General features: G+C 41.8%; 1 protein-coding gene across 1 annotated transcript in view; it reads right to left on the bottom strand.

Annotated features, from left to right (window-relative positions):
- Nucleotides 1–2,159: 2,159 nt before the first annotated feature.
- Nucleotides 2,160–14,122, bottom strand: part of tnr (tenascin R (restrictin, janusin)) — a 68,394-nt gene continuing 56,431 nt past the window's right edge. Inside the window, exons 24-28 of the mRNA XM_053437093.1 lie at nucleotides 11,975–12,126; nucleotides 11,661–11,757; nucleotides 5,070–5,231; nucleotides 4,252–4,415; nucleotides 2,160–2,279 (exon numbers count right to left, since the gene is read on the bottom strand). Coding sequence (XP_053293068.1) covers nucleotides 2,160–2,279; nucleotides 4,252–4,415; nucleotides 5,070–5,231; nucleotides 11,661–11,757; nucleotides 11,975–12,126 — 695 coding nt within the window. The remainder of the gene's footprint in view (nucleotides 2,280–4,251; nucleotides 4,416–5,069; nucleotides 5,232–11,660; nucleotides 11,758–11,974; nucleotides 12,127–14,122) is intronic.

Below are 14,122 nucleotides of genomic sequence, written 5' to 3'. Positions count from 1 at the left end.
GGCTTGTTTAGGCAAATGACGTCCATGAAAGTGTGAAATTTGGTGCAGTGAACCGTTTGGGCCATGACGGAGGAATGTGCCCTAGTTTGTTGGTTGGTCCGATATTTGTTTGTTTGTAAACAAGATTACGGAAAAACCACAAGACGGGGTTACCACAAAACTTAGTGGAAGGATGTGGTATGAGTCAGGGAAGAACCAATTCAACTTGGATCCAGATCAGAGGGTCGATACCAGGAGGGTTGTTTTCTTTACCATTGTGAGATGGGACATTATTCAGCATTTTCATCTAATTTCGTTGAGAAATATTCATCGATCTTGATGAACAAAAATCAGACATGTTTAGGGGAGTGTGTCCAATTTGGTGCAGATCCAAATAATAATCTGAATCTTATGAATTTCAATGTGGTTCCATAAGGGGATTGCTGTGCCCTGGCTGAGGTTTGAACTCTACTGATTGCCATTCTAGTTGATAGTGTGAGGCCAGAGAGGAGGATCCACAGAGGTAACGTTTCTCCTAAAGAATGGACAGGAAACTGAAGTAGAAACTGTTTCCAGAACTCTCCCGTTTACTAGCCAGCACTGAACACTTTGTGCAACAGTTAGAACACTGACTAAAACAAAATTCTTGGTGGGCCCGCTGCAGATTATACCCGCCCGACTAAAAGAATACATTCTCTGCCATGTTTGCTGATTATGTTGTTCCACCGGGGAGCTTAAACAGCGAAGCAAGTAAAAGAAGGGCACAAAGGAGAAGGCTTGGCTCCACTCCACCTACTGTTCTGCTCTCTTTGTTAAGTTCATCTCAGCTAGCAGTGGGGGAGAGGCGAGGCTAAAATCTGCAGCGTGCCCACCCCGGCTCTCTTTTGCATAGAGTTTAATGTTTGCGTTGCATAAAGTAACGCCCGGGGACACGATTACCATAAAACTCTGTGAAAAGTGAGAATCTATTAACACGGGAGGGAAAAAGCTGCTTCTGTGGCTTTGGTGACAGTTTGACTGGCGTCTTTCCAAACAGCAGGCTGACTGTTAATTCTGCAGATCTTTGGTTAAATGTTACATCTATCAGCAACATCTCTGCAAGCAATCCCAGCATCTACATGAGGGGGTGAAATACATGTTAAGTGTCTGTAATTTGATGAAAGTGATATCAAACGCCCACCAACGATTCAATATATCGGCTGAATGGAATGAACAATAGCTTTGCTGTGTTCGCACTCGTAGTGCAAATACTGTCTCAATGTGACTGCCAATATGAATAAATTAGAATATTAATGTTTATCCCCATTCCGCCTTAATAGTCACCACAAATAACATTAAAATGAGCAGTTAAACACGTGTAAAATGAAAGAGATGGTGATGGAGCTGTTGCTGGTGCTTTGATTTTAGATTTTCATGGTTTTCTTCCCTTCTCATGCTCAGTATTTCTCATGATGTCGTATGATCACATCAACTTAATATAGGCTAAACAGAACCAAGGCATCAAATCATATTAAATAGATGGGACTTCTGTCACATTATCAGTTATAAAAATATATATATATCTTACAGTTAAGGGTTTTAATGGCATATACAGTATATCTTTCATTAAAAGTGTTGTTATTTCATAAAGGTTAAAACAACAGGAACTCTAGAGAACTCTTCAGGACCTTTCTGAGCACATTTCCTCGCACCTCAAGGGAAAGGCAAATCGCAGACCGAAACGGGGAGGGGGGGAATATTGGTTTGCCTTCCCATTTTTACAGCAAATAATACCATTGTCATTCAAAGTATTTAATAATAAATTACATACAGTGTCTTCTATCATCTGGTTAGAAGTACAGCAGGGAGAGACAGCTAAAGCCGGGCAGGAGCAGAGATAAACAGAGTTCGGACAAAGGCTTCACCTTCTCTGCTACTCATTCGATCACAGCTTCTGATTGTTGTTGGTAGTGTATTAATAATGTGATGTATTATTATACAAATGAATATTAATACGTATTAGTAACTTTTTCCCCCCATCGTAACTATTTTCTTCATTGCAGCCTCATTAAAGAGCCTTGGCACAGGTACATCAGGACGTGCCCGCTCTGACAGTGAGGCGCACAGATAGCAGGGACTCATTACCGAACACTGTCCGAACTCCGTTTATCCAGACTGCGGGGCGGGTGGAGATGAGTTGTTTATACGGGGGCAGACCGCCTCCTCTTGCTGCTGATGCTACGGAAGTTGAACGGCCTCATCTTCATCTCCACAGCGGGAATGGAGAACTCGTGGCCTTTCCAGTGATACCAGTTGATACCCTGTAAGGGTGAAAAGTACAAGCTCAGAAGACGCTAGAATCAACATGGCTCTTAAGGCTAGGGATGGTAAGTCTGGTTAAACGAGCGGATATTTGCAGGAGCACGCAGACTAGACTTCCCAAGACTCTCTCGCTCCCTTCAGGCTATCATCTCTGCTTCAATATACCTCAGGCTGAGGACTTCGGTCATGGGCAGTGAGAACACGGGCAGGTCAGTTAGTGACAGACAGGTCCCCCGACCAATCCTTTCATTGAGACCGAATAAAACCACTTTTTTTCCTTTTCTTCTTCAGACAACTTTATTTAATGATGGCTATTGGGACGTGAAGAGGATTTCAACAGTTAAGATGAAAAATACCAGTCCTACCTTCAAGGCAAGACAAACCATCTGTGGAAATCACAAAAAAAATGTAGTAATAGTCCGTCGATGGAAGTTTTTTATTTTGACTACACTGTATTTTGATTCAAATTGATAAAGTCAAAGCAAGAGGGGCGTAAAAACCCTCATTATAAAGCTAGCACCAGAACCAACCTGCTGCTATATGAGTCGCATCTGAGCTCTTTAATCCCTGCCACCATCAAATCCAGGTTTATACCTTTTTCTCTGCCTGCCTTTTTACACCAATCCACCGCCGCTCCTGCTTGGTTTCATTTCATGTTATCAAAGGACAGAGAGGAAAGTCCAGAGTGCAGCCAGAGAAGCCGTGATGCCACACTGCCTCTGTAGCTGGACTCACTTACACCCTCTTTCTCCGGCCCCCCCCCCCGGTGTCGAGCTGAGAAGGAACACATCACATTCCGGACAAGTAACAAACACTCGCTACCATCTCAAAAAAGACGTCCATTTCACCACTGTGTTACTCGTTTACATCAAACACACGCATAAATCTGTGTCCTTTTCTTTTCAAATATTTTTGTAATAGGAACATGAACTCAATGGTACCAGTCTTTGGTTGAAGTCCACCAGAAAGAACCAGATGACACGGACCCCTCTGACTCTATTGAGATGCACCACCCTCCTCAGTTTCATTGAAATTGGACATGCAGTGCAGCTGTTGACCTTTCAGTTTACTGTAGCTCCTCCGTCAGACCAATCAGTGTGATGAGTATGAACACTGATGTCTGTAGGTTTGGAGTCGCTTCGTTAACAAATATTTCAAGATTGCTATCTTTTAACCTTTAATCACTGGTGTCTGTAATCGAGCCAATTTATGGGAGTTGTGTAAATGCCAAGCTGCAGCACCAAAAGGACCATCATTTTGATATGATGCATCGGATTATAGAGCTTCTTCACCAAAAAAACATTTTAAATTGATGTCTAAGTTTCATCTAAGATTTTTGAGACAAATTTCTCCTGTTCCTCCCAATCTCAGAGAACTGTTAAGTTAAAGTTTTCTTTGCTAACGTTATTAATCCTGAGTTAGGATCTAACAATATTATGAACTTAAACCATTATAATGCTTGACACAGTAAAAAATATGAATTTACAATTCAGCTTATGTTCGAATTTGTTGATTTGCTTGGTCATTTATGACAGTAAATGGAAAATGTTCAAATGATGAACTGTTGGTTTGACAAAACAAGTGCATTAAAGACTTGTTAAATCTGTGTACTTGTAGAAATTGTACCTTAATAGCATCTCACACACTTCGTTTTTACAGATTAATCAAGAAATATAACTAATAGGAAATAACAGTTAGTTGAGACCTGGACCTAGTTACCTTCTAAAACAAATATTATATGTATATATATTTAAATATAATTAGCACAAATCAACTTTATGCAGAAAGTCTGAAGCTATTGCAGCCCTGCACATTTTATATCCATCCCGGATACAGAACCACAAGAAGTAGGTTTAATATTTTGAGCGAACCCACCTTTCCGACTTAGACAGTGAGAGATTCTTGGCTTACAGCTAAGCAGAGTAATTATCATATTCACTCTCTGATCAGTGTATCCACCAGATGACTGACCTGACTATGTCTGGACTCGCCGTATTTTCCATTGAGGTTGGCCCGGTGGCAGTTCTTGTACCACCAGGCTCCTTTGTAAGACAAGGCACAGTTAGTGACAGCGATGTCGTTGTCTCTGTCTTTTGTAGAGAAGGGCCGGCCCTGGTGGTAGCTCAGAGAGTCACCTGTGATCAGAGGAAAGGGACAGACAGAGAGAGAGAGAGAGAGAGAGAGAGAGAGAGAGAGAGACAGAGAGAGAGAGAGAGAGAGAGAGAGAAAAGAGAGAGAGAGAGAGAGAGAGAGAGGTGGAGAGCAACAAACATCAATGTATGCCTAGCATCACTGGCACACGGCTAATGGCGTGATGAGGGGACATTAATGATCCAGGCAGGCGGGAGGGAGATGGAGAGGCATGAGAGGGAGGAGGCGGAAAGGGGGTCCTGCCGTGGGCTCCATGAATTTATTTAGGCAGAGAGAATTATAATTATAAACATGAGGAGATGACAGGTAATTATGCCATATGGTCTTGTTGACAGACTGAGAGATACATGGGAGAGCGAGGGGGAGTGGAAATGTGGAGGAGTGCTGAGGCAGGTTTTAGAAACGGGAGAAGAAACGATGCAGGGGAAAGAAGGCAGGAGACAAAAAAGGCAGATGGCAGAGGAGGGATGAGTGATTTTCACTTAAAGGCTAGAAAAGCAAATAGTTTGCTACACGGACGGATGGATGGATGGTTCACTGGCTGTTTCTACACAACAAGGGGGTTGGTTTTAAGGGTTATGAAATGAAAATGTTTGAATTGTGCATTGAATATATAGCTAATGTAGTTAACCACATACCAGCGGTGCCATTGTACTCTCCTAGCCTGAGCTTGTAGAGGTTCCTCGCGTCTCCAATGGAGAATTTGTCATAATTGGCATAAACCGACTCCTGTCCATCCCTCATGTCAATCCTTAGCTCATAGCGACCCTGAGCCGCGAGCTTCTGGATGTTGTCCAGACCTGCAGAGAAACAGGACACATTACTTTGAATTGTTACGTCTGATGTCTCAACACAACCTTTGAATCAGTTCATGCTTGAGTCCAAGCAAACATTCTTTCCCCAACTTTGAAGGAAATTGTTTCAGGTATTCCTGAGAAATCCTGTTCAAAAGGCCAAACACCTGTTCTGTGAGGTCACAGTGACATCAACCTTTAACCATCCTCAGTTCATCTGAGAGTCCAAGTGAACCTTTGAACCAATTTGAAAACCCCCCCCAAAAAAACGGTGTTCCTGAGACATCACGTTTACTAACAAAAGATAGATAATGTGGAAAAAAAACTCCGGCTATGTCACTGAGCGGAGGCACACACGTGTATTTAAACTGTGACAGGATGTGAATGTAAACAAAAAGAAAAGCTTAAGTTGTTAGCTTAAATAAAAAACATTATGAATAACTACATACACACAACTCTATTTTGACCTTAAAAAATATAGAATTCTGTGTAGTAATATTTTTCATATTATGATATAAATATAACAGGATGTGGATCAGGAACAAAGTATAGTTATTTAAAATTAGTTGACATTTGTGACTTCATGCCGCTACATCACACCCACACTCTTCTTTTTTTCGGAGAGTGCAAAACATTTTGTCCCCCACCTAAAAATGAAGTCCTGATAAGCAGTATGTCAGACGTCTATGTCAGCCGGCTGTGTGGACTTGGATGATCGTCATCGTCTGGAGAGGTGGACACTGTCACCAGCAGCCGCCCGCGATTGCCACAGCTCTCTGAGATATGTGGCTTTGCTCTCTATCTCCTCAGCAGCAGATACGTGGCTGCTTTGAACTCAGACAGGCATTAAGACCCCACACAGACCTGAGATATCGGAACCACGTTTGCTATCAGATTACAACAAGCACCCATTTGGAAAAGAGCCTCTTTTCCTGTTTAACCTCCGGCAGAAACGTCACATGTGCACTTTTTCTGAACCTGGAGACACTCTGAAGAAAAAAAAATCCTCCACCCTCCCTGATAAGAAAATGGAATTAGAAATCCAGGAGAGCAGAGAAAAGTCCTAGTCTGCAGCACTTTGTCAATTGAAAACAGATAAATATATTTTACAAGCTAACAACACGGGAGAATCAACATCATCTTAAATTCCTGTTGTATAACAGCAGCGTATAATCAGCAATTAATATAACACCCTTTTTTAAACAGTTTTATGGGATCAGACTGATTTATTCCAAACTGCAGCAATTAAAAAATGCCTTCTGACACATTATTTCAGTCTTGTCCTATTATACTACCAGTATTTACCATCTTGTCATATTTTTATATCGTTGTTAAAAAAAGAAAAAGGAACAGGATAATGATCACAAATCGCACACGGCCGCCCTGGCTTCTCTGTTGCTACATCATCAAACTGACATCGTGTTCAGCAGGAGACTGGCGGAGGTCAGCGAGGATGGAGAATGGATCGCCCTCAAGCAGCAATAAAAAGGGCCGTTCTCAAGTTGTAACAGCTAATAATGAGAGCTTAATTTCCATATTCTTTACTGCTGGCCAGTGAAGTACCTCTTCTTTTTAGTTTGACTGGATTTAATACCCATGTTTATGGCTCCATACTGTCCAGGATATTGCTGTTCTGTGTGTCGAGGCAGTGATTAGCTTAGTGTTTGATGTAATGGTTTTTCAAGTGCTGCGAACAGTGACCAAATCTGTAGAAACAAGAGTGAAGGTCAAATGGTTCGAAATTGTAATGACCATTCATACCACGATTCCATTTACTATAAAGACGATACATTTTACTGTGTGAACAGTTCAAATGCACGGCAAGGGATTTCCCGTACCATTAAGGGACTGGCTCCTGGGTGCCTAAGCATATTTGCACATCATCTAGTAAGCTGAATGAACAGAATAAAAGAACGAGGCGGAGAGTTCACTCTCGAGAGACAGGATTCCGCATTGACCTGAATATTGTTCTGAATAAAAGGTATGAACAATGAATAGGGGCATTGTTGTCTTTGCATTCCTGCCAGCAGAGAGAGAGAGAGAGAGAGAGAGAGAGAGAGAGAGAGAGAGAGAGAGAGAGAGAGAGAGAGAGAGAGCATAGTGGGACAGGACAGCAATGTTGTTGTATTAAACGTCAGATTCATAGACTGTAAATAAAGATGGACGACACATCTCCCCTTCCTCCTTCTGCACTTACACCAAAATATCCCAGACATGAGTGCTGCCGTCTATGACGTAATTTGGAACCGGTTTATGTTTTGTTTTTTTACAAGAAAGGGAGTATTTTTACCCTCTACGCATAGAACCGTATCCATGAGCATAGAAGCACACAGACCAACAAGTATTTCTGCACAACTGCTGTTCCGCAAGAACAAGGTCAAAACCAGTGCAAACTGGCCCTTCCCATATTCCCATATGCTTAACAACCTCTGACAGTCACTTGCTTGTCAAGTCAAATTAACCCCTTTTGTAGCGTCAAATAATTAATTAAAACCAAACTAAGTGTAAGAATTGTCACTTGGGTTCATGTCCCATCCACTAACATTGAGGAGGCGGGATTTATGACTTGTTCAGCAGCCAGCCACCAGGGGGCGATGAGATGAGTCGATCAGAGAATTGTGGAATACGGTCAAACAACTTAACTGGTGTGTGTTGTAGTGATGGATGATAGTAGTAGTGCGTTTATCTTAGGAAACTGCCATTGACCTCATTTATTTCATTTTTGTAAATCTTTACTCACAATTGGCTTGTGGCGATTCAAATTTTAAACCTCCCTTAATTAAAGAGGCCACTGAGTGCTGTGGACAGCTCGAATAGTTTAATAAGTAAATTAAATGATGAAAACATATGAATTATTAGATTAATGGGTCAGTTCTGCACAGTAGTGACATTGTAAAGTACACTAAGGTTTCCAAGGGTTGCCTGTTGCCAAGTTATCTTTAATCTAGCATCATGGGCAGAAGCTTTCTCAAGAGCAGCTCTTAATGCTCCGCACCCTGAGGTAACATTAAGCTGCTTTAATGCACTGAAAGGACAAGAGCACAGGACAAGAGGGGATAGTCGAAGTAAAACCCTGGAGACGCCGGTGCCCTGGACTGGTATACAGTGAGAATCTGTGAGAGGATAGATTGTTGCTGATTCAGCTGAAGTAGAAACAGGTCAGATTGTACTCACTGACCTACATATGCTCGGACGTCTTTTAGATCATATTGTAAAGGCACAGCCGTACTGCACGATGCCTTCAGGTGTCTGTCAACGTCCCCAATGCTTTTTACATAACACACTCTTTAAGAGTATGGTGTGTGCTGCTTGATGTGACAAAGATATGTCCAATATTGCTATCGGCAGTTTCAATTTTTATCTAAATAAATACAAAAATATATATATTAATAATATAGTGGTAAAACGTTAAGAGGTGCCTGTGAATGCAACCTCTCTGTGGGGGTGTACGCTATCATTCAGCTCAACAACACAAATTACAGCTTTAAACAGACGACCTATGAAACACAGAACCTGATGTTATGTAGTCAGCAGCTGTTCGTGATGTGTTTGATCTCAACTCCTGCATTTACCTATTACAGAGTGCTTTAGTCACTAATGGACTAGAACGCGCCACAGCCATCTTGTGTTATGATCCAATATGTGTCAGCTGTAACGTATCAGCCTTTCCTCACAGAGAATAGTGGTTTATTTTTGTCTTGCCGATAGCTGACGTTTGTTAACAACCACTCACCGCTAACTGGCAAGAATGAAATGTTCTGTGTCTGCGGCGCATTAGGGAAATACCAATCCATCATTTGTTCTACAACAGGGGGTTCATTTTACATGCAGCATAAACATTACAACTATTTATCATCACTCCTGCAGCCGCTGTCAGTAAAACAAGATAAAACAGATCAATAGTCCTACGTGGGCTTTCCCATTATTTACCTAGACTGCGGCTGCCCATCACCATCTACTTGCACACTCAAGACTATCAGTCCCCTTAAACTGTCAGATTTTTTTAATTTGATTATGTGAATGTAAAAAAGAAAGCCCTATCCTGTAATGTTAAACATAATAACTCTGGATCCACTTCTTAATCAAGATCAGCAAAAAACATTTAATTGATCCTTCCTAGACAGATGTTCCCTCCTTCCACAACATATCAATGAAATCCATTCAGTTGTTTTTATGTAATCTTGCTTACAAATAAATAAACACAAGGCTATAAAGTGACATTTTTTACACTTCTCATAATATACTAAAATATCCCTAACTTAGTATAAGAGCTGTTGCTGCAGAGCAGAGCTATCTCTCTCTTTCACTCTCCCTCTCTCATTGACCCGACTTTCACAGTTGCGCCGACCATCTGCAGCACAGGGAGAGATCAAGCGGCGCCGGTGGACCATCAAAGCGTTCGTAAAGCTTTTAGCGTCCTTGGCAGGCAGATCTCGGAGTAACACCTGCTCTAATCGTCACTCCTGTGCTCATGAGAGTCAACTGTGTTCATGTTCGGTGGCCAATCCCAATAATCAAGCCTCATAAATAGGAGAGGTCTACTTCAGTCGCCTGCATAGTGGACAGCTTGTCCTCTGGTTCTTACTCAGAAACAGCAACATGTCCAAATGCAGTGGGAACAATATGGTGACCGTCCGTTAACTATGAGAGCTACAGTGAAGAACAACAGCTCAGATAATGTCACAGGAAGGAAGAGACAGTGCCACACTCAAGTGGCCAGCCTCGGGCAGACGTATCTGATATCAAAAATGGTTTTAAATGTTGTGTAAATGAGCATCAATCATTCAAAATACTTATCGTCAGTTAACAGTTAATTATGTATATCCCTAGTCCCTCAGTTATAATATGGTAATATTGTAATGCCATAAAATCTCCCCTCAGTGTTATTTCATTTCTCTAATCAAAAAGTTAAAGAAAAATTGTTCTCGAATCCCTGATTCACTTGATGAAATATTCATGTAATATTTTGCTTTAATCATCTGCACCAAAACAATAACACAAAAACTGGCCGAGGAAGAACCATGACTCATTTGCACATTTTCTAATGAATATAATTATTGTTTCATAATGAGATTTGGAGAGGGGGAGAGGAAAAAAACACATTTTGCGCTCCATCAAAACAGTGAGCTTGTTCTGTTTCGTCTTTGAATCAGAGCGACACTAGAAACAATTAGCAATTAATTTCAGGGAGAGATGAGTGTTCGCGGAATCCAGGGATGAATCACACTGACTTTGTGAAGTGAAGTGCGCAGAGATAAGACGGGAAAAATAAAAGGTCTAGAAGCACGGTTCTCCATCTTCACACTAAGTGAGAAATCGTACAAGAGAGGCTTTACAAGATATTGGAAATATATTTTACTTCCATAAAATAGAGGTGTCAATTGAAACCAGGTGAAAGCTTTGACCCGCTATTGATTGAGCCTGTTAATCCACAGTCATGGTGAGAAAATGCGGATAAAGAGGGTAAAACAGCCTTCACCTGGAACACGGATTAATCTACATGGGAGGTAGGTTGCAGCTCAATATCAGCATATAGCATAAAGTGCCTGGTGACAGGAAGCTGACGGGGGCAGCCGCAAATCTAAGCTTGTAAAGAAAAGGAAAGTAACCAGTCCCAAGGTCACTGATTTCAGAGTCAGTTTATTTAACCCCACCATCTTTAAATGAATAGTTTTATATTCTTGCTATTTGTGGTGCTCCAGTAAAAAAAGGTCAGAAGTTGTATTTCCCAGTGTGGGGGGAGTTGGGTTTGGGTTGTCAAATGTTAGCGATACCAGTTTCTGAGTAGAATGGCACTGAATAGAGCAGAGCCCTTCTAAAACCAAATTCAAATTCACTACATCCATCCCAAACATATCTATTATTTTAAAATCAAGATCCATTGAATTATTCTCTGAGATAACAACAATAATGTTGATCCGGATTAAACTGAATGCGTTGTTCCTTGGTTTATGTCCCAACCCTTCAATTTCCATTGAGATTTCATGGAAAGCTGCTGTGTATTTTTTGTGTAATTATGCTGGCTGACAAACAAAGAGAGCAAACATAGGCTCCTTGGCGGAGTTGACTATGCATTATGCAAAAAATGCAACATAGATAAAAGTTGGAAAGAGTCTATGTGAATTCAGCAAATTGCATGAGACACGAAAAAGACAGATGCACTAATAGACGGTAAATCACTACAGCTTTCACTACTGCAGATGGATGGGGCGGCTAATGTGAGGCATCGCTAATCCAAGATACCCAGCTGTTGGCTCCAGCTTCACATTGAACAGATATGAGAGTGATACCGCAGAGACAGGCAGATGTGTATTTCCCAAAAGGTTAAAAGCTCAACAGAAATGTCCAGATAATTGACCAGAAACTGTGTAAAATGCACTCTCACATATATTCATTTTGAAATACAGATCCATTTTCTCATTGTGTGAGTCTTACCGAGCCAGAACTCATCCTCCAGGTTTCCGAAGCCAACCCTGTAGTCACTCCACTTCCTGGAAAAGTCTGTCAGGCCGTTCTGACGACGCTGGAACACCTGGAAACAAGGACAAAAAAAACATGAACCAGTTGTCTACTCTGAAACCGATGACACAACACATTGCAGCGATGCTCAACAGACAGAAGTAATTTAATCCAGTTTCCTCCTCCTCTCCACCTCCTTTCTGTTTTACCCAAATACCACAGTGACCCACATTCGCACATTCGACAAGGGTGCTATTAAAAGAGAAGGTGTTATTTTCACAGTGACTTACAATCCACCCTCCTTCATCAGTGGTCATGTCGCAGTACACCTGCACGCCCTGGCTCGGGTCTCTGTTGATGTAAATTGTGTAGACACCACTCAGCGTCTCTCCATTCAGCAGGTGCTGGGCACAATTCTGAGGTGTTGCAAACAGACGACTCCCTGGAGAGGAGCAGAGGAGGAGTCAGGACATATCAGTACTTATATCTCATGCATTAGAAGCTTTCTTGAGTCAGTTCAATTTTAAATGTGTAGCATCAAATAAAACACAGATTACCTTAAAGGAGCGTTACATAGTCAGGTCTCTTTGAGAGAGGTCAAGAGCTGTTTTTTAAATTAAAATCATCCAGGGACATCTTGAAGATAATCCATTTGGAAAGAGGAGGGTATTAAATTTAAATTCACTACATCCAGATCTTTATTTGGATCTGCATCAAATTGCACATACTCAAAAATATGAGTCTCCTAAGTGTGCCTAAATTCTTTCATGTGCAACAATGTCAAACAATCTCACAATGTTACAAAAAAAAGATCCTGGATCCGTCCCCTGACCGTCCCTGTGTCCCTGACCCATATCGCATCCTCCCACCAAATGTCATGGTAATACATCCAGTAGTTTTTGCATAATTCTGCTAACTATCCAACAAACAGACATATTCAGTGAAAACATAACCTCCTTGGCGGAGGAAATCAAAGTTATAAATGTTATCAAATGTAACGATGCAGATTACAGTTATTCTTTGACTGAAGTGCATCACCTCATCCATATGTCCGCTGCTTGGTTGAAATAATGGATATTGATATTTGCTTTTGGCGTGTTGCCATTCATTCCAGGTGATTAGCAGCTTTATGACATTCCCTAAACCTCACTTGACCGACATCCAATTACAGACCGAGGACACTGGAGATTAGAGCAGACTGTTCTGCTCTGTGATTGTAAATTACCGTCCTGCAGGTGCAGCCTTATGGGAAGTTTCCTTCACTACGCTACAGAGAGCGGAGATGAAAATTGTACCTGACTTTGGGGACCCATTATTATGGTGACTTTGATGTGAAATGTGGCGCAAAAGGGGAAAATGAATCTGTTAGACCAAGAAAACACTTTCCATCAGAATCCCTTCCAGAGCTTTAATCCAAAAATACAAACACATTAAGTGTGTGTGTGTGTGTGTGTGAGTGTGTTAGGGATAGGTACCAAACCCAAGCGGTAAATTGGCCCCGGGGCTAAATTATTAAAGACCATAGTGTCAACAGGCTCTTAGGTTATTTGTTCCGCTCTTGATTCTGGAGAAATTAAACTGAAAACGATTTGCTATTTATTATTGCTTTATAAAAGTTGTCATTCACATTTGATCTCACTAATGTTTTTTTATTAAAACATTCGTCTATGACTCATTTCTCTCTCTTAGATGCAGGTAAACCCGCTCAAAACGTGATGGACTCCTTTTTCCATTGCCAGTCACGTTCAATGTTAGCCTGGATGCCAGACGAACTTAGCCCCGCCCACAACATTTTTGGTCGGGCAGTTCGGTCTGGAGTCGCTCCATTGGGAAAAAATTATGGCCCGACCGGGCCAATCAGATTGTCAGGGCGGGCTTTATACGATGATTGACAGATGATCAACGTTAACGTAATCAACCACGTCATCACAGTGCCCTCGGGTTGAATTCGTTTTCAACAAACATCCCTGCCGCTGGCGAGCTGAGATGTGTAGATGCTGCCATTGAGTCTGTTTTAGAAGACATCGACAGCGCATTCATTTTGAAAGAGGAACACAGAACGTGGAGGCGACGCCGGGCAGCGCTAATAATATCACCCGTTGATCCAGTAGTTCGCTGCATGGCTTTGTGCCGGTCACACCGGAGGCTGAAGCACCACGCTGCGCCAAGGCTGCCTCGCGGTGCTTCAGCCTCCGGTGTGACCGGCACAAAGTTTTAACATGGGAGTGGATGGGAGCCAGCTGTTATTTAAGGCTTGGTGCTGCACTGAAGCATCCGGTGTGAACCCGGCGTTAGTAAATAACTCACAATGCGTTGCTTAGCATACGTCACATACTACGTTGCTCTGATTGGTTGTAGGTCTATCCAATTGAGCGAAGAGGAATTTTACTTCCTGGTCAGTTGAAACACGCCCCATAATCACAGCCCAATGGAGCGGT

Source organism: Pleuronectes platessa, chromosome 13 (assembly GCF_947347685.1).
Source record: "Pleuronectes platessa chromosome 13, fPlePla1.1, whole genome shotgun sequence".
Taxonomy (NCBI): Eukaryota; Metazoa; Chordata; class Actinopteri; order Pleuronectiformes; family Pleuronectidae; genus Pleuronectes; species Pleuronectes platessa.
The sequence above is the reverse complement of the archived record's forward strand: the minus strand, read 5'-3'. Positions and strand labels throughout refer to the sequence as shown.